This window comes from Elgaria multicarinata, chromosome 9 (assembly GCF_023053635.1).
Source record: "Elgaria multicarinata webbii isolate HBS135686 ecotype San Diego chromosome 9, rElgMul1.1.pri, whole genome shotgun sequence".
NCBI lineage: Eukaryota > Metazoa > Chordata > Lepidosauria > Squamata > Anguidae > Elgaria > Elgaria multicarinata.
Genome location: NC_086179.1, coordinates 85,732,897 through 85,751,869, shown reverse-complemented (window position 1 = coordinate 85,751,869; position 18,973 = coordinate 85,732,897). Strand labels below are relative to the sequence as shown.

The window sequence follows — 18,973 nt, the reverse complement described above, 5'->3', positions numbered from 1 at the left end:
TTACTGGTCTGCTTCCTCAACTATTATGGAAACTCTACACACAATCTGTGCCGTTTGATACTTTGTGTGTATTCAAAGCAGGATTAGAAGAAGTAAGGGTGCAATCGTATCAATGTTTAGACAGGAAAAGTCCTACAGCTTCTAGCATTCCCTAGCTAGAATGGCTGGCTGGGGAATGCTGGGAGTGATAGGACTTTCCCCCCCTGTCTAAGTATAGATAGGATTGCACCCCAACTCCATGTACACTCCATGTCAAGGGTTTGAGTTGTATTTTTTAATCTAGCTACATGATCTAGTTATCTATATTAAGAACATAAGAGCAGCCATGCTGGATCAGACCAAGAGTTCATCTAGTCCTGCATTTTGTTCACACAGTGAACAACCAGCAGGACATGAATGCAACAGCAGCACCCCCACCCATGTTCCCCAGCAACTGGTGTACATAGGCTTACTTCCTCTGCTAATGGAATGCTTCTCATTCTTTCTCTCCCCTCCCTCCTTGGGAGTGATATGCATGTTATCGGCTCAATTACATGATGGCAAGCCATGATAAAAAAGTAGCTTCTGTTTCAATGAAACATGTGAACCTGTAGACCATGCTATACTGTCATCTGCAGCCAAAGGCTGCTGCTCCATGGAGGCAGGAATGAATTCATGAGCTTGAGTGCCGAGGATGGAAAATAAAAGCAGTTAAGCAACACTCTAAACTATGGCTTGCCTGACTTGATGGAAAGCTTAAACTAGCATTTGAGTTCTAACCAATAATGAGGACATACCATGGCTTGGTGATGAGTCTAAATTGAGCTGGTTGATATGGGTCCTATCTTGGCTTAATAAGCAGAGATACTCACAAACTCTTTGCTCTCTCTCTCTCTGTCTCTCTCTCTCTCTCTCTCTCTCTCTCTCGAATATCTTGGCTTGAGCAGAAGTTGGTAACTATAGTTTCCTGATTTGCATGAAATGGGAAACTAGGGTTAATTGGAGGGTTCCTGGTTTGATCGAAACACAAAGGGGCTGCATGCATATGGGAAAAGGATCATTCATATCTCTGCTTATTAAGCTGAGATTTGATCATCCCAACTGGGCCAGTGCCTCTCAACGTCCTTTGGCAGTTTTGTTCCGTAGTTCTGATGCTGCAGCTTTACAATATGAAAGCCAGATGTTCCATAGTTCAAGACATTTTGAAAGCCTATACAGAGGCATGTGTGAGAGGTGTTGTAGGAGTCAATGAACACAGTCCAGTCTGATCTTGTCTTGATTCAGTTACCTTCATTGAAAAACAAAACAACTTTCTTATATAAATAATACACCCTGCCTTTGCTAAGTTATGCAGCTGAATTTTGAGGAGTCTTTTGAAGAGTGAAGATGGAGGGTATACCCAGAATCTTGCTTTCTCACCTTAAATTTTTTTTTAAAAAAAAATCTTTAAAAAAAATGCTGAGTTGAGAGCTTCTTGTCCAAAACTATGGTTATTTCATTGTTGCAGATTTGGATATTTTTCTACTAATGGCCACATGTGCAAACGTTGTAAACCACCATATTAAATTGGCTTTAACATTTCGAAGCCTTCTCTTCCTCTTAAAAACATACTCTGATTTTATGACTGTTTCCTGGACTGCTTAAACTGGAACATTATGACATCCATAGCCTCCGCCTCCCCCCAAAAGCACATGGATATATTTGTTGGGGTAGGTGGAATATCCATTATTTGGTTTTTTTTAAATAGAGGTTTCAATTTCCGTGCAGATAGAAATGTAGATTGGATCTGGACTTAATCATACTTAGAGTAGACCCACTGAAATCAAGTGTACTTGCATTTATCATGACTAACTTTAAGTCCTATTGATTTTAGTGGGTCTACTCCAAGTATGATTAAGTTTAGATTCTAATGTTGCATGTTTGCTTTTGTTTCTTAAGGGTATCTTTTTCCTTTTTAGCATTTGGAGTTGAAACTGTAGTATAACTAAATTTTTGGCAGTATCCTGAATGGAAAAAAAGAAGAAGCAAAGATGAATTTTGGCTTCAGAGAAAGAAGAGTTAAATTACTTGTTGCTGAAGCAAAGCAGATGCTTTCATTAGTGCTTTGGAGTAAAAGCAGTCCAAAGAGAGAACAAATGTCTTCCCTCAAGTCCTGCCTAAAACATTTTTACATTTTGTGTGTGTACATAAGAGTTATGACACACTATGAATACAATAAGATAGTCTGACATTTCTACATTATTTGTAAATTCAACTAATGAAATACTCCTTTTTCCTGAAGTTCTTGATTAGGAACAATATTTTTTGTATCTCGAATGATGATTATAACGTGAACATTTTTGACACAGTTTGACCATCGTGTTTTGGGAAGTCTTGGGTGTTTTCTTTTTCTTCTTAACCTTACTGTTCTGCAGAATATTTACATACCGATGGTGTACCAAAAGTTATGTGGATCACACAGTTTGTGGTTTTCCACAATTTTGACCAGCTTGCATTTCCTGAAGAGAGAAACAAGCTATTACGCATATCAACAAGATGGTCAACATTGTGAAGGCAAAGTGATGAAGAGATGAGCTCAAAATATTCACCTTCTGACAACAGCTAATGGGTACGCTCTTTCCCTGGCCACATCCCATGAATCCAGCCCTCTCAGCAGGAGCGAGAATATCTTTACGAGGGGTCTAGCTCACTGCAGCCAAGTAAAGAGTATTTCTGTTGGCCACCACTGGCTGAACAGAGAGGAAAGAGATTGGAGAAGAGAGAATAAGCACAGCTGACTAACCCATTTCTGCCTCTTCCTCTTGTTTGTCCCACCCTTTCATTCTTCTAGCTGCCCCTCCTCCTTGTGCTAAGTACCGTATTTCTTCAATTCTAAGACACACTTCCCCCCCATATAAACATCTCTAAAAGTGGGGTGCGTCTTAGAATCGCGAGTGTGTCTTAGGTGGTTTTTTTTCTGTTAGTGGTACTGAAATTAGTGTGTGTCTTACAATCGATGGCGTCTTACAATCGAAGAAATACGGTACTATTAAGTAGAGCTAGCTCTTGGCCGCCATAACAGATGGACAATTATCCAAGCTGTATTTATTCTTCTCTAAGTTAACTCTGTTTTGCTCTTTTTATAATACGTCAAAAGATTATTGACTTTTTACATTTTTTACTTTAGTAGTCGTTCAAGGTGAAAAGACAAGTGGCACATTGCTCCAATTCTAGCTCACCTGGATGGGTTTTAAAAACGTGGGCCCTCCTTATTTTAGGACTCCTTTCTAATGTTTGACAATTCTCACTTGCTCTGTATCACACTTTTGCAAGGGTTTGGGGGCAGGGCTTTATTTAATGGCAGTGCCCAATTTGTGGAATTCCCTCCACAGAGAGGTCCACCAGGCCTCCTCTCTAATCATAGCCTGCTGCCAGGTTTAAAAACATTTTATTTCAGAAGGCCTTTCCAGCCAGTTAATGTTATACCTGTGATTTAAAGCTCTCTAAATAAAGCTCTGTTTCATACACCTTTTACTGCTGATTTTATTAATTTAATGGAATTAATGTTATGGAGCTCACATAACTCTATCCATCACCATCTGCCTGCCTCTCACTGTCAGACAGTGTTTGCTGCCTGAGAGGGCTGCTTCACTCTGCCTAATGGGAAGGCCATCCCTGTGTTTCTGCATCAAACTGGAAGAAGTATGCTGGACATTTAACTGTGGCTTGTTTCAACATGTCAAATATTTTGCAGACCTGAGAGTATAAGAAATTTGATAGCTGCACAGCAGAGGTTTCAAGAGAGGCAAATGTAATAAATGGGATGTGCTTTCAGCTTGAACACATGGATAATAATGGAAATGATCTAACAAGTCAATACCTTCCTGTCTTCTGGCCTGGGTAACAATGCACACCACATCCTATTGGCTGGCATACAGCCTATCAGGAGCTATATTACCATTCACCAGCAAAGATATAAAAAAGCTCTGGAAAACTCAGTGCACACACAGGTGGTTTTTCCCCCCCATTCCTGTCAGCCCTTCAAATGGTGTCTTCACCCATAAGGCCAGGAAGAAATCCGAAAAGGTAAGAAGGACCAAAGGGCAACAGAGAAAAACAGAAGCAGGAGCAGCTAGGCAAACCAAAGCTGTAAAAATCCAGGCAGATCTTTTCCAGGGCAGTAAGAATTATAAAAGGCAAGGCGAGCAACCAAAGAGACGGACCAGACCTGACCTGACCAGACCAACTGTGACAAAATGGACGTCGAGATGTCTGATAGTGACAAAGTGGACGGTGACATGTCTGACGGTCAATGTGATACAGAAAGCTCTGAAGAGCCTGAGCCATCCCACCAGGGGAGGAGGCCAAAAACATCACGTTCTTGCCGGGCCGGGTTGATATTCCCCGTGAGCCGTATTGAGAGATTCATCCGGAGAGGAGACTTTGGCGAGCGCGTCGGAGCAGGAGCGTCCGTTTACATGGCTGCGGTGCTTCAGTACCTGACCTATGACATTCTGGACATTTCCGGGAACATTGCTGACGGTGACCACAAACGTCGAATTGCTCCCCGGCACATACAGCAAGCCATCAGCAATGACTCTGAACTCCATTCCCTGTTTGGAGGTATTGCCTTCCCTCAGGGGAAAGCGCCCGCGAAGAAGCCATCTGCCACCACGTCATCCAGAAAGGGCAGGGGCAAGAAATCTGGCAAGGCTGTAAGATCTCAAAATGTGGTTGCTACATAAACTAAAGTGGTGTCGGTTATCTAGACTTGGAGTGGAGACTTTACTATCCAGCAGCGTGGTCTAATAAAAGCTGCTCCAATGATGAACCCTGTGTTGTGTGAATGTATTTCTTTTTCACGTGAGTTAATGGGGCAATTTTAGATGAGCTGGTTGTCATTCCAATAGTGTGGCCTTAATAGAAGGACTTCACTTTATATATATATATATATATATTGCAAAAGCACTTTATGTAAACATTATGTTGACATTTTTGGGTGTTAGGGGTTTTTTTTTGGGGGGGGGGGCGTTGGGGTTTTTGTTTTGTTTTGTTTTCACGCCACAATAGAAAACCCTCCTCCTTTCAGGAGATCCACCATGGGAGTCAGGCAGATACTGCATTCAAATTCATATGATAGATAATAATAATAATACACTAATAATAATAATTTAAAAATATTTCTTACCCGCCTCTCCATTCCGATCGAGGCGGGGAACAACAACAAACGACAGAATACATAATACTCAATTAAAACATAATATACATGGTTAAAAACATCCTAAAAACATTTTTAAAACATCTTAAAATTCCACTGGATAGGCCTGCTGGAAGAGACCAGTCTTTCTAGCTTTCTTGAATGCTAGTAGACTGTTAAGTTGACGAGTCTCCTCCGGCAGGCCATTCCACAGTCTGGGAGCATCAGAAGAGAAGGTCCTCTGGGTAACAGGTGTTAATCTAATTTTTGCTAGCTGAAGTAGATAAAATATATGTTACCCATACACACACACACACACACACTTCCATAGTGTGGTAGCAGAGTAGTGTTCAAGAGCCCAAGCTGAAGTTACTCCCCAGTGAGGAGCCTCTGAAATAGGACCATGATGATGTAGGTGGCACCTGAAAGCCCACCTACATTGACTGCTTCCTGGAGCTGAGTTCCGTTATGCCCAGAAGATTCTTCTATTTGTTCTAGAATTCTATAGAATGTGGCATATCATCACTTCAGTTGCATCTGGGCTTGAGAGCGTGAACATTATTTAACCCTATATTTCCGCTTCCTGGATTAAGCGGGTAGGCATTGGACACTGTAAGACTTTAAGCCTAAGAGTGGCATTTTTTAAAATGGAATTAGATGGGCCATCTGTTTCACTAGTTTGCCGTCTGTTTTTTGTGTCTTTTGAATTAATTGTGATAATGCAAGGGTTTGCCGAGGTGCCAATCAGTGTAGTGTGGTGAGCCATACAGCTTGAAAAAAATAAGATGCTTCAAAAGGGCTGAAAAAAATCAGGATGGTTGTTCAAAGTAGTTTCTGGGCAGCTAGATAGACTTTGTGCTTTGCAGTGTTGCTGATGCCTTAATTTTTAAAGTCCTACCTGCCTCTTTATTATGGTGGGAAAACTACTGTGCTGTGTCTCAAATTGGTGCCAAATGAAGTCTTGGATCTGCTTTATTAGATGCTCAGGCTGGTTATCCATAAAAGAAGAAATCAATTGTTTTTTACTCCAGACTATTACAGCTGTTAGAAGTAAAATGAAATGGAGATTTTTAGGTTTTTAAGTTGGAAATATAAATCTTCAAAGATCAAACATGGTCCAGCCAATTTATACCCTCTATATCAGACGAAGGAAGAAGTGACCCCGGGCTTATAAAATCCAGTCAACAGATTAAAAGTGATGGGTATCGGGGAGTTTTCACTTAGACAGCTTTGCCTCTCAAGGATGAGATGTACCAACAGTGGGTTGGGGGTGGAAAACAGGGCATACACAAAACAGAGCAAGAGAAAAACATAGGACTCAAGAATGTGGGTATACTATGAGGGGTGGTTTTTTGGTGGTTAAAATAGCGCTTCCTTTAAGTTGTTATAGTTTTCTACTCAAGTTCATGTAAGGCATATTAGTTACCCTTTAATACTCTTGAACTTTGGCTGCCGTTTTGTTTGTACAATCTCAAGTGGAAAAACCAAGTTTGCACTTGTTTTTTCAGTACACATGAGCAAAATAGGTGATTATCGACAGCACAGAACTAGGATTAGCAATTAATCTAAATTTAAATGATTGTGACATGATTGACTCAGTGAGGCAGCTCACATGGAAAATGCAGGGCTACTGTTAGGCTTGTGGCTAGGATATGTGAATATGGCTCTTCATGGAGCAGCAGTTTTTGGTAACAGCCATAACTATCCAGAGTCTAACTGCCCTATACCAACACCATTCTTGTCTCTCCTGCTTTTAGAGTTAATTAGGTCACTTGGTTGTTTCCCCATCTAACATATTGAACAAATCATCAGTGTAATGTAGGTTTTTGCTGTTGCAAGGGAATGTAGGCCCTAAAGCTGTTTAGTATTGATGCAACTAGTTGGACAGGGTTATGTAAACAATGGTTCTTCACTCAAGCCTGAGCATATAATAGCTCAGGCTTGTGTAAGCAATATGATAATAATAGTTAAATTGTGAAAATTTCATTACTGGTCATTTATTGATTTTTTCACAGCTGTCATCAACAAGGGTATGGTGCTTTTTGAGGGGTAAGAGAGCATTGTGGATCATTCTTTCAGTAACAATACTCCTGTTTTCATTTTTATTAGCAATTAATATATTCCCACTGCCACTGAGAGAAATTGTTTCTCTGCTCTACCTGCATAAGTGTAGTATCACACCCCTGGGACTGCTTATATTGGCATGTACATCCTATATAACTGTGCACACAAGGTTAAATTTCCTTAGGTCTGGATGCAACCAAGAGCTTAGTTATGCACTTTGTTCAAACAGTACATGTTTGTGCTATATCACAAAACTGCTGTGGTCCCCTCTGTTTCCAAAGCAGTTCTCCATGTGACCTAGAGTAGGTTGGACTAACTGAGTTGCTGGGGCTTTTTGGATCCTAACTTAGATGTTCATAAAATAAGTATGTAGTTATGTATACTTACATAAGTATGTAAGTATGTAGTATTGAGATAACCATTCCAGACAATGAGAAGGAAGGAAATGAAAGGAAATAAAATATCACCAATATCCAATAACTGTGATCAAGAACTTGAATGACTGAGCTCTTGCCATGTTAAGAAGGAAGAGTGTATTTAGATCTAAATGCCTGTAGTGGTGATTATTGCTTCTAGAGCATGTCTACCCCTTGAACCTTAAAGGTATGTCCTTGGAAGTAAACCCCAGCATTTTTGCTGTTTCTCTTCCACATGCACTACTCAGAATAGAAATTACTCATCAGGCTATTTGTTATTGTTGTCTTACCTACTTCATAGGGTTGTTGTGTGGATAGGCTGCATTTGCTATCCTTCTCTCCTTGGAGAAAAGACAGGATAAAAATGTAATATAAAAATGGATAGGGTACATCCTTCCCCAACTGCTGTGTAGATAGGTTGCTGCAGACCACTTCTGTATTATCGCAGTTGTGTTTTATTTTATAAAGATGGGGGAACCTGAAATAACATGGATAGTTAATTGCCTGTTGGCCCTGGATCCACCTTTATTCAGCCAGGTCTACTGAAAATTTGAGTTACGCACAGTGTTTTCAAGTTCTACAAAATCCAACCAAAGTACACATGTAATATTGGAGCCAATACTTCAAATCTGGATATGGGATGTATAAAATGCAGCCAACTTCAGTACTGCTTTTTAAGTTATTGAACAAGTGTTGACAGTGTCTTCTGGCTATGCCTTGTGTATAATGCAAATGCTTTCTTGTAATTTTTGTTGGGAGAATAAAATAACTTTGGCCTTTTTAAAAAAAACCACTGCAAATCGAAGCTAATTAGAAGAAGTGGGGTGTACAACTCAGGGCAGCCCAAACCATTGGGCAAAGTGAGGCAGCTGCCTCACGGTCACACCACCAGAGGAGGGCAACCAGGATGATCAGGGGTCTGGAAACAAAGCCCTATGAAGAGAGACTGAAAGAACTGGGCATGTTTAGCCTGGAGAAGAGAAGATGGAGGGGAGAGATGATAGCACTCTTCAAATACTTAAAAGGTTGTCACACAGAGGAGGGCCAGGATCTCTTCTCAATCCTCCCAGAGTGCAAGACACGGAATAACGGGCTCAAGTTACAGGAAGCCAGATTCCAGCTGGACATCAGGAAAAACTTCCTGACTGTTAGAGCAGTACAACAATGAAACCAGTTACCTAGGGAGATTGTGGGCTCTCCCACACTAGAGGCATTCAAGAGGCAGCTGGACAACCATCCGCAAAGTATGCTGTAGGGTGGATTCCTGCATTGAGAAGGGGGTTGGACTCGATGGCCTTATAGGCCCCTTCCAACTCTACTATTCTATGATTCTATGAGGGGCAGAGGGTGGTGGCAACAAGGTATCAGAGGATAGAGATGTCTGTGAATGCTATGCAGGCTGCCCTGTATCCATGAAACTAGGCTGCTGCCATCAAATGTGGTCAAGAACACTGTCCTGTATCTTAGTAATAGTCAACTACACATGCAGTTGGCTTCTGCACATGGAATGAGGAGAGGCACCATCTTGATCTTTGCCTCAGGTAGCAAAGTGTCTTGGTATAGCTACAGGGAAAGCTGTTTTTAAATTATGATCACGTAATTACATGACATACCTTTTTAACTCTATTTGTTTCTCTGTTCTTAATTATAGGAATGTGTACCCAACCAATTTCTAAGAGGAGCCAGATAATAAGATGACTTGATACCCTTTGTGGTATTTGGAAGAGAGAGAGTAGAAAACCTTAGTTAAAATGAACACTGAACGTTTGTAATTCTTAGATTACGTTATGTTTTAGGCATAAAACATTTCGCATAGGAGAAAAGGCTTTGCCTCTGGTTCACCCAAAAAACCTCTGTTGGGCGTATCTTAAACAGCAGGCTTTTTTTCCTTTCCTTTTCCCAGGTAATCATTGCTACCAGTATGCTGGTGCTTTCTGGCATAGCTGTAAACGTGACTTGACGTCTTGATGACTGCATCCATGGCCATTCGGTGATCTGGTAAATCATGGAGCTGAAAGTATGGGTCGATGGAGTCCAGAGGATTGTTTGTGGCGTCACCGAAGTCACAACCTGCCAGGAAGTTGTTATAGCACTTGCGCAGGCTATAGGTAAGTGAAGTAATGGTGTGACCCAGGTGTATAGGTCAGTGTACTCCCAGCATCCCTTACCATTGGCTATGCTAGCTAGAGCAGATGGGAGTTTTAGGCCAAAACATCTGGAGGGTCACAAGTTGCCCACCCCGGAGAGATCTAATTCAGCCATGTGTATTTTACTTGTATCTAGTTTTTTTTAAAAGCTTAAAAAGTATCCCATGTTAATTTTTGAACTAATACCCTACAACTATTCCACCTGAAATATTTGAGGGGAGAAATTAAATGACACTTAACATGATTTAAATATTGTATTAGGGATTTATTGGAATGCTTGTAAAACAATTAAAGAAAATAACATGTAGCATGTACTTCTCTTAGGCACCGTTCAGAAGACACCTTAAACCACGGCTTTAACCATGGTGGTTACGCGAGAAAGCTAGGTCGTGTTCAGAATACACCTTAAACCATGGCATTAACCACAGTGAATAAGGCTTTTTGCCTTAGTCACCGTTGTAAAAGCCTTGGTGCAAGGTGTCTTCTGAACACGACCTAGCATTCTAGCTTAACCACAGTGGTTAAATCCATGTTTTAAGGTGTCTTGTGAAAGGGGCTATTTATTGTTTAAATTTAAAGAAAAAACAAAGGTACTTAAAACTGTCGACACACTAATTTTAGCAACCCAAAAAAGTGTGCCAGATGTGCTGACAACTCATCTCATTCAATAGAGTTCAACTCTCTTCCATTGAGGAGGTTGGAGCATCTTCAGTTTCACTGTCACTACCTATCACGTCCATTTCACTCTGAGGCATATATGTGTTTCAAAGATATATTATTTATTACATTTCTATACCGCCTCATAGCCAAACCTCTCTCTATATGTATTCTCTCACAGACTTGCTAGGTATAATCATCTAAAAATAATAATAATTAATTACAACTTTAAATTGCCAGGCTTGCCTAAAATTCTATTTGCAATGGCATCCCAAGGGTGGGCAAGATTACTAATGAACTTATGAAATGGAAAGTTTTCTGTGGAAAAATAAAAGCAGTGGAAATCACTTTGACCTGGTTTGCACAACATGGCTAGGTCATTATGGGCTGTTTAACCCACAATGAACTGCTGTGTGTGCCAGATGTGTCCAGCTGCCATTTTGAATATGCAGTCACCAGTTGCCCGAGTTAGGCAATCATGGTATGCAGACCTGGCCATTGTGAGTTATTCATCCATTAAACAACCCTTGTATAACACTTGATTAGTGGTAGGGTTATATGATGGCCAGGTTTGCACAATACGCCACAGCCCCTGATCACCCCAATTGGGGGTTGCATATTCAAAATGGTGACTGGGATGCACTATTGCAGGTTAAAAATGTTGTGTGAAGTCCTGTATTTGATATACATAGTGCCTCTTTAGGCACAGTAGCTCATTTTGGGCAATCTATTTTATCTTCTTTAAATCATAGTTGAATCCTAACTTAATATCCTGGTTTGGTAATTGACATTAAGCCAGGGTATCCTGGTTTGGGCATAATGCGGAACTCTGCCTCAATACAAGCCAGGAGTGAAGTGCCAAAGTTGGTGTGCAAAGAAAGAGAAGAGCACTTGGCCGTTACACTCATTCCTGAAGCTGGGAAAGACCTTCTGAATGGATTAGTATCTCTAACCCCAAGGGTGGGCAATTTGTGATCCTCTAGATGTGTTGCCTTACAACTCCCATCATCCCTCACCATTGGCTATGCTAGTTAGGAGTGATCAAAGTTGTAGACAAAAACATTTGGAGGGCCACAAGTTGCCCACCCTTACATTAAGCAGTTAGACTACATGTATTTCATTGTAAAAATCAATATAACAAAGACAAAGATTGGGTTTAAATTAGTGAGTGTGAGTAACCTAAACCTTTTTCTTGGGACTGATAGATATTTTGATAGAGATTTTACATTTCTTTTGAGTTAAATCACCTTATCGACTGTTAAATCAATTTATGTCAGTCTTTAAAAATAACCCATGGTTCTTTAGGCAGCCTTACAAATCAAGAGGCTCTATAAGCAACAAGCTAATTTCAATAATTTGTATGTTTGATGCTTATCAATATTTCCAATAACATACAGTCAGGACTACGCCCTTCAACAATTGAATATAATTGGGGTTTTTATATATCGCAACTCCCAACATTATTCACAAGCAGTTTGTTATATTTTCTGCAGTCTGTATTGACTGAAGTGCTATTAGTGGAGAACTTCATTATAATAGCCTTTTCAGATGGACACATGAAGAAAGGCCAGCTCTTCTAAGTCATATATAGTTACTGAAAGGCTTTGATGTCACTAATTGAAATCTGTGTAGGTTTGAGGTAGAAATTAGATAGGGATAAGGGAATGGACGAAAAGAATGGAAGTCTTAAAATGAACAATTGGAGGGGAAATGAGGCATTAGCTATTGTTGATAATTACATTGTGACTGTGAGAGTAGCTAATCATTATTTTAGGAAAGGTTTTCATGTTTTAGGTATGTCATGGAGTTGCGGTGGAGGTGATAAACTAGGTCTATTCATAGCTTGGAGAGAGAACTTGCTATATTTTGTTTGTTTTCCCTTTAGAAATAAAATATTTTCAAGATTACTGTCTTCAGTTAACAAGTGGGAAAATGGTGTCTTATTAACGTTTCGATGAACCAATTACTTAACCAGTCCAATATTTAACTTTTCTTTCTTTTTTAAAGCCAGGAGTGCAATTTTGGGGACACCTAAATTTCAGGCCGACTTGGTTATTCTACATACTGAATGACTCCTCTTACAAATAGTTATCTGAGTTAAGTGACAAAAATCACTATGCTTCAATAAAAGGGGCCTCTTGATAACCTCACTATAGTTACTATGAGGTATAAAAACAACTAATGTTCTTTAAATTCACTGGGTGGGGGGGTTGTATTTAGTACTGAATATATACAAGGGTGCCCCTTCAAAAGCTCATGTGAATCCAGATGCCTTTTCCTTTTATTACCAAAATATTTTCCCTCTCTCCCATCCCTGGTGGTGGGCCTGGTTGCAGTCCAAATCTTCTATGCATATTTTCTTGGAAGTAAATCTCACTGAATTGAGTGTTGATTGTTATCAAGTAAATATGCATAGGATTTTATTCTTCAACTGTGGCTGTGTTCATATGTAACACTAGGCTAGGATTTGTTTTAGCAATGTTTTTTTGAACAAGCTAGGATCAGTCTTGCAAATGAGTAAAGAAAGTGCAGCATGTTTCATTAATTCATGCTTTGATCCCTAACTCTCTTCCAGTTCCTGGTTAATATCCCAAAGATCTTCATAGTGGTCAAGGATTGTGTCACCAGCTCATTATCATTGGCCAGCTGCACAAACAGGGTGGGAATCACTCCTCACCACAACTCAGAAAACCTTTCCCTACTTCCTAGATGTACCAGGTGGAGGCTGGATTCTTCAGTTAGTTAACCTTTTCCTTCCAGCACAAAGGAAAAGTCTGTCACTTCAAAACTGCTCACTGCATTCCCATCTGAGTTCTGTAAAATCATTAGCAGGCAGCCCACATTGCTGACTTAGTAGAGGTACATGTGAATTCTTACCCCGTTGATGCTGAACCAGCCAACAGGGAATGCACCCCACACTTCCCTCTCCTTTGTGACGGGTACCTCTAAGCTTCCAGCAATGCATTTTTAGTGTTTTACCCAATTACTCTCCAAAGACTGGGACCGCATGGCACCATTCAGATAACACTTCAGGGTCATTTCTTTGGTCATTGAGGTGACTCGTCCCTCACAAATTTCTGCAACAACAGAGCTGGAGGAAAATTACACCTGTAAAGAAAGGTCAGCAATAGGAATTGGGTGGGGAAAGAAATCTGTTGCCAGGCAGAATGAGGAGGGAAGGCAAGTTCTAGGAAAGTGCCAATAACAGTCATTCAACCTGTGGACTGGTTTTATTTTCTATCCACTCTTGCTTGGTGCCTCTGTTGTTTACAAGCACTGTGGGCGTGGGGATTTGCCAAAACAAACAAGCCAGGATTCTGAATTTGGACACAACGGCAAACCATGGTTAAAGAGAGCCGGAATTCATAAGCCAACAGCAAATCCATGGCTTGAAATTGGGATTTTTTTGCTGGAAAATAAACCACAGTTTGTTGCTTGGGATAGTTTGTTGAGTTTGGCTGCTCAAACCAGACACAATTAGGCTAAACAAATCCTGACTTAGTGTTATGTGTGAGTCCAGCCTGTATATGGTTGACCCATCTATAAATGCACAATCTCTTTACAGTTTCTGGTTACTAAATACCACCCTGAATGCCCCAAGTATAGGCTGTTTAAAACATATGGATTTTGTTAGAACATATAAGAACATAAGAAGTGCCATGCGGGATCAGACACAGTGGCCAACCAGCTGTTGATCAGGGACCAACAGGCAGGACATGGTGCAACAGCATCCTCCCACCCATGTTCCCCAGCAACTACCGTATTTCTTCAATTCTAAGATGCGCTTCCCCCCCCCGCCATATAAACATCTCTAAAAACGGGGTGCATCTTAGAGGGTTTTTTTTCTGTTGGTGGTACTGAAATTAGTGTGCATCTTATAATCGATGGCGTCTTACAATCGAAGAAATACGGTAGTTCACACAGGCTTACTGCTTCTGATACTGGAGGTAGCACATACTGTAACTATCAGGGCTAGTAGCCATTGATAGACTTCTCCAGGAATTTATCCAACCCCTTTTAAAGCCATCCAAATTGGTGGCTATCACTACATCTTGTGGTAGTGAATTCCATAATTTAACTATGCACTGTGTGAAGAAGTACTTCCTTTTATTTGTCTGGAATCTTGCACCAATTAGCTTCATGGGACGACCTGGGTTCTAGTATTTTGAGAGAGGGAGAAAAGTGTCTCCCTTTCCACATTCTCTACACCATGCAAAATTTTGTACACTTCTACCATGTCTCCCCTTAGCCTCCTTTTTCCAAGCTAAACAATCCCAGCTCTTGTAACCTTCCCTCATAGGGGAAATGCTCCAGCCCCTTCAACATTTTAGTTGCCCTTTTCTGCGCGTTTCCCAGCTCTATAATAACTTTTTTAAGTGTGGTGGCCAGAACTGTACACAGTGTTCTAAGTGTGGTCGCACCATAGATTTGTACAAAGGCAGTATGATACTGGAAGTTTAATTCTCAGTTCCTTTTCTTATAATGCCTAACATGAAACTTGCCTTCTCTGCCGCTGCATTCACTGTGACTCTTGACAAACTATCTAGAAATTCCAGACCAAAACATTGGAACAACCAAAGTAACTTCTCTCTTAAGTAATGAATATGAAGATGTCTGCCCCCCAGATGTGTGTGTCTGTATCAAGTTAGCAAGCATTTGATTTCCTGAATACAATTTCTTGTTTAAGCATCTTAAAAAGCTGTGGCATCTCATGGAAGTTTTGGTCAGATGACCTCACTCTTACATGGATACAAGCCAACCTGTATTAGCCTTCAGCTTGGTTGGTTCTGCTTTTAATGGCTCAAGCCTCAGGAGGTGGAGTCCTAGACAAATCCTACTGACTCATAACAAACTAATGATTTTTCTGCCTCATTGGTTCCTGTAGGCCTTTTTGCAAAGCTTTCCAGGTGTGTGTGTGTGTGTGTGCATTTTTCAAATCCACATGCAACTGAAGCAATTGGATCTAAAAACTCCAATATACCTTAGACTTAATCAGCTCTGTTATTGGCCATCTTATGGAGTTGGGCAAAAGCCATTGCATGAACATCCTGTATTCATGCAATGACTTTTTCTGCCGTGCAATTGGGCGGATGATGCATTTACATCTTCAGACAATGTTACTGGACTTAACGGTGCTGTAAGTCCCTCATACGTAGCTAGTTTTGTGTCTGGAGGGGGGAGGAGTACTTTCCTGTTGGGAATTGAAGGTGGCAGGCCGGGACGGCCGCTCACCCTTATGCCCCTTGCCACTTCTCCTCTCCCTCCACACACTCTCCTTGCTTATAGGTTGGCAATTAGTGGTTGGTGGTAACAATCAGATTTGGGTGTGGAGCATATCCATACTGCAAGACACACACGGTTAACGTTTCTTCTCAATCTCATTGGTATATCACAGAATACAAACAAACAACACGCACACACCACCACAACAATTTTTAATAGTGGATCTTAAAAGGGAAGTTTTGGTAAATGAATGTAAATTGCTCAGCAATACTGTGTTGTGTTCTTCTTGTCCATCTCCTCTTCATCGAACATGGATGGCCCAAGCTTCTGGGCCAAAACGGTGAACAAAATATTTAGCCCCTGCCATGGTTGGTTCTCACAACATTCTCTCCTTCATCCTGAGTTTTAGTTAAGTCTTCTGCAATTCACACATCACAATCCCACTACCATTGCTTCAGGAACATGCTGAGGCCCATGAGGCTTGCAGGCAGGCTGTGTTCAGGCCATTTCCAAAATGCCACACCCTTCCACCTCCCAAGTAGTAGAGCAAGGGCCTGGTTCTGTAAGTGGCAACAAGCCACGTGGTCTCTGTCAAGCTCCTGGCTTGCTGGAATTTAAAAGACAACCTGAGATTTCTCCTGCAGGTGAGCTGTTAACATGCAGAGGTGCCACTTGCTTGATCATATGGCTCTAGATGGTGCTGGAGAAGAGGGGTGGGCTACTTGTGGGCTACTTGAAGCTGCTCCGGAAGCTGGAGCTAGTGCAGAATGCTGCAGCTCGGCTGTTGTCTGGAGCTGCCCCTTTCCAGCATGGAACTCCTCTGCTGAGGGAACTGCACTGGCTGCCTATTCGCTACCGGGCTAGGTTTAAGGTTCTTGTACTTGTGTACAAAGCCCTAAACAACTTGGGACCAGGATACCCGAGAGAGCGCCTTCTCCCTTACCAACCTGCCCAGTCACTGAGGTCATCCGAGGGCCTTGTCCTGGTGGTTCCACCTAGATCCATCCTCCGATTGGAATCCACCAGGGGAAGAGCCTTCAGCGTGGTGGTGCCCCTCCTGTGGAATTCCCTGCCTCTGGAGGTCAGGCAGGCGCCAACCTTGTACTCCTTTCGGCGCCTCCTGAAAACATCTTTATTCCAAGAAGCCTTTCTTTAACATGCAGCCTTGGATTTCTGTTTTTGCTTCTTTTAAATTTTTGTTTTAACTGTTTTATTCTGTTTTTATTTTCATTTTACCTTGTACACCGCTCCGAAATTTTTCAATGGGGAGCGGTATATAAATATTCTAAATAAATAATAAATAAATAAATAACGCTTCCAGATATTTTGGCCTACAACTCCCATGACCCCTCACCGTTGGCTGTGCTGGCTAGAGCTGATAGGAGTTGCAACATCTGGAGAGCCAGAAGTTGCCCATCCCCGCAGTAGAAGTAGCTGGTGCCCACCATGACTCCAAGTGAGGAGTAGATCTGAAGGTGCTGTTGCCATTGCAGGATCTGTGGCAATCCCATGTATAGCATGTAAATGCCTTCATGTACATGCAACTTGGCTGTGAGCCTCACAGCAGCCTTGCACACTCCAGGGGGAATCTCAAGAGGGCTGTCTTGAGGGGAAGCCAGCCTAGCAAGAGAGTTATAATTATGGAGAAACAAACAGATGATTTCCCTTTGTGTGTAAATTCGCAATGCAACCACTTCCTCATTCATCGCTCTTGAACTGGTTTGAGACCTGATTCAGTGGCATGTGATAAAGGGAGGCTTCTCAAGGGCCTTATTTTGTTTGTTGTGGTAGTGGGGGGACTTGAGTGTGTGTGTGGCTGGGTCAAAGTTACCCACTGAACTTTATGGCTGAGCAGTGATTTGAATGCAGACCTTCCTGGTCCAAGTCCAGTATTTTGTGCACTACACCCCATCGTCTCAGGATGAGACTGGATGTTACTCTCAATGTAGGGGTTATTGCTGAAAATGGCAGCTTTGTGTTATGTCCTCTCCCTTGTCCTGGTAACACTTAAGTATGCTTACCTGTATCAGGATGTCATCAAATTGTCTGTTTCTCTGTCGCCCTTTCATAACATTGACTGGCAGAAGGAAGCAAATGCATAATGTGTTGCAACATGGGCACGTGTGTCTGGACATTATGGGGAATGAGGGAGAATTTAATGCACAGCTGCCTTTTTCAAGAGCAGCTCACGTATCTTAAGTATGAGATACGGTGGCTGGACAATATGGATGGCAATTAATATTGTGCATGCCTTGGCCACTGTTTGAAAGTGAGTGCTGGGCTTGGCAGCCTGGTAGCCAGTCCACAAAGCTGGACTCGTGGCCACAGATGAAAACCAATGCAATAAAATGACAGTGCCTGCCTTTCAACACCCTTCTTAGATATTCAGATTCAATGGCAGATCTGCTTCATGAAAACATTATGCAGGACGTGTCTTTTCTCTGCAGCATAATTTCACTTCTCTATCAAACTTATACCAGTAATTTATTATTTCTACCCTGCTTTTTGGGACAAGCCCTGCTGAGGCAGCTTGCCATAAACATGTTAAAATGGTGTAATAATAACATAATAAAAGTAACACAAGGGAAAATTATAAATAGGGTACAAGCAATAAAGTCAATAACTATTTTGGTAGAATAATAATAAAAAGGTCTGCTTAAGGGCTGCAAGCAAGTGGCATTTTCAGGGAAGGTAATTCCATAACTGTGAGGTCGTATACTCAAGTGTAATCAGCCATATATGATACTAAGTATCAGCTTCTTCCACAGTTGTTTTTGTGTCCATTTTGAAGCCCTTTAAAGCCACCTTCTCCCTTTTTACCAGGATTTCCTTTCCCCTGAAAGGAAACATATCAGTTTGCAGTGTGTGTGTGTGTGTGTGTGTGTGTGTGTAGAATTCCTGTTTTGGTCTGTCCTAGCCACAGTTTCCTTTGAAAAATAATTGAAGTGGTAGAATTGCTTCAGATTGTTGTTCTGCAGTAAAGCTGAATCAGCAAAGTGTGGGGTCTTTGCACAAAAATCAGAAAGCTGTCTCTTTTTAAAAAATAAAATGCACCATACAAAATGAAACAAAAGAATAAAACACATCTCTCACTCAGTCACTCACTCAGTCACTCATGCATGCAGAGATGTTTTTCTGGAGTTTGGCAAGGCAATTCCAAATGTGGTGCTATGCTTTAGCTGGCAAAGTAGATCACTGGCTGTCTCTTTCAGTTAAAACAAGCCACAAGGTTGGCACTGTGAAAGAGATTTCTGTTGATGCAGCTTTTTGAGGCTTTTACTGTTTAAAATCAATTAATAAAGTGAATCCTT

General features: G+C 41.3%; 2 protein-coding genes across 2 annotated transcripts in view; both read left to right on the top strand.

The window, feature by feature from the left end:
- The window catches only part of RASSF8 (Ras association domain family member 8), a 90,793-nt gene that overhangs the window by 61,406 nt on the left and 10,414 nt on the right, over window positions 1–18,973 (top strand). The window contains exon 2 of the mRNA XM_063134255.1: window positions 9,539–9,743. Within this exon, the coding sequence (XP_062990325.1) occupies window positions 9,641–9,743 (103 nt within the window). The 5' untranslated portion in view covers window positions 9,539–9,640. The remainder of the gene's footprint in view (window positions 1–9,538; window positions 9,744–18,973) is intronic.
- On the top strand, window positions 4,257–4,703 carry LOC134404327 (histone H2A-beta, sperm-like). Its single transcript, XM_063135046.1, has one exon. It carries the CDS (start codon window positions 4,257–4,259, stop codon window positions 4,701–4,703), a length of 447 nt encoding a protein of 148 aa, XP_062991116.1.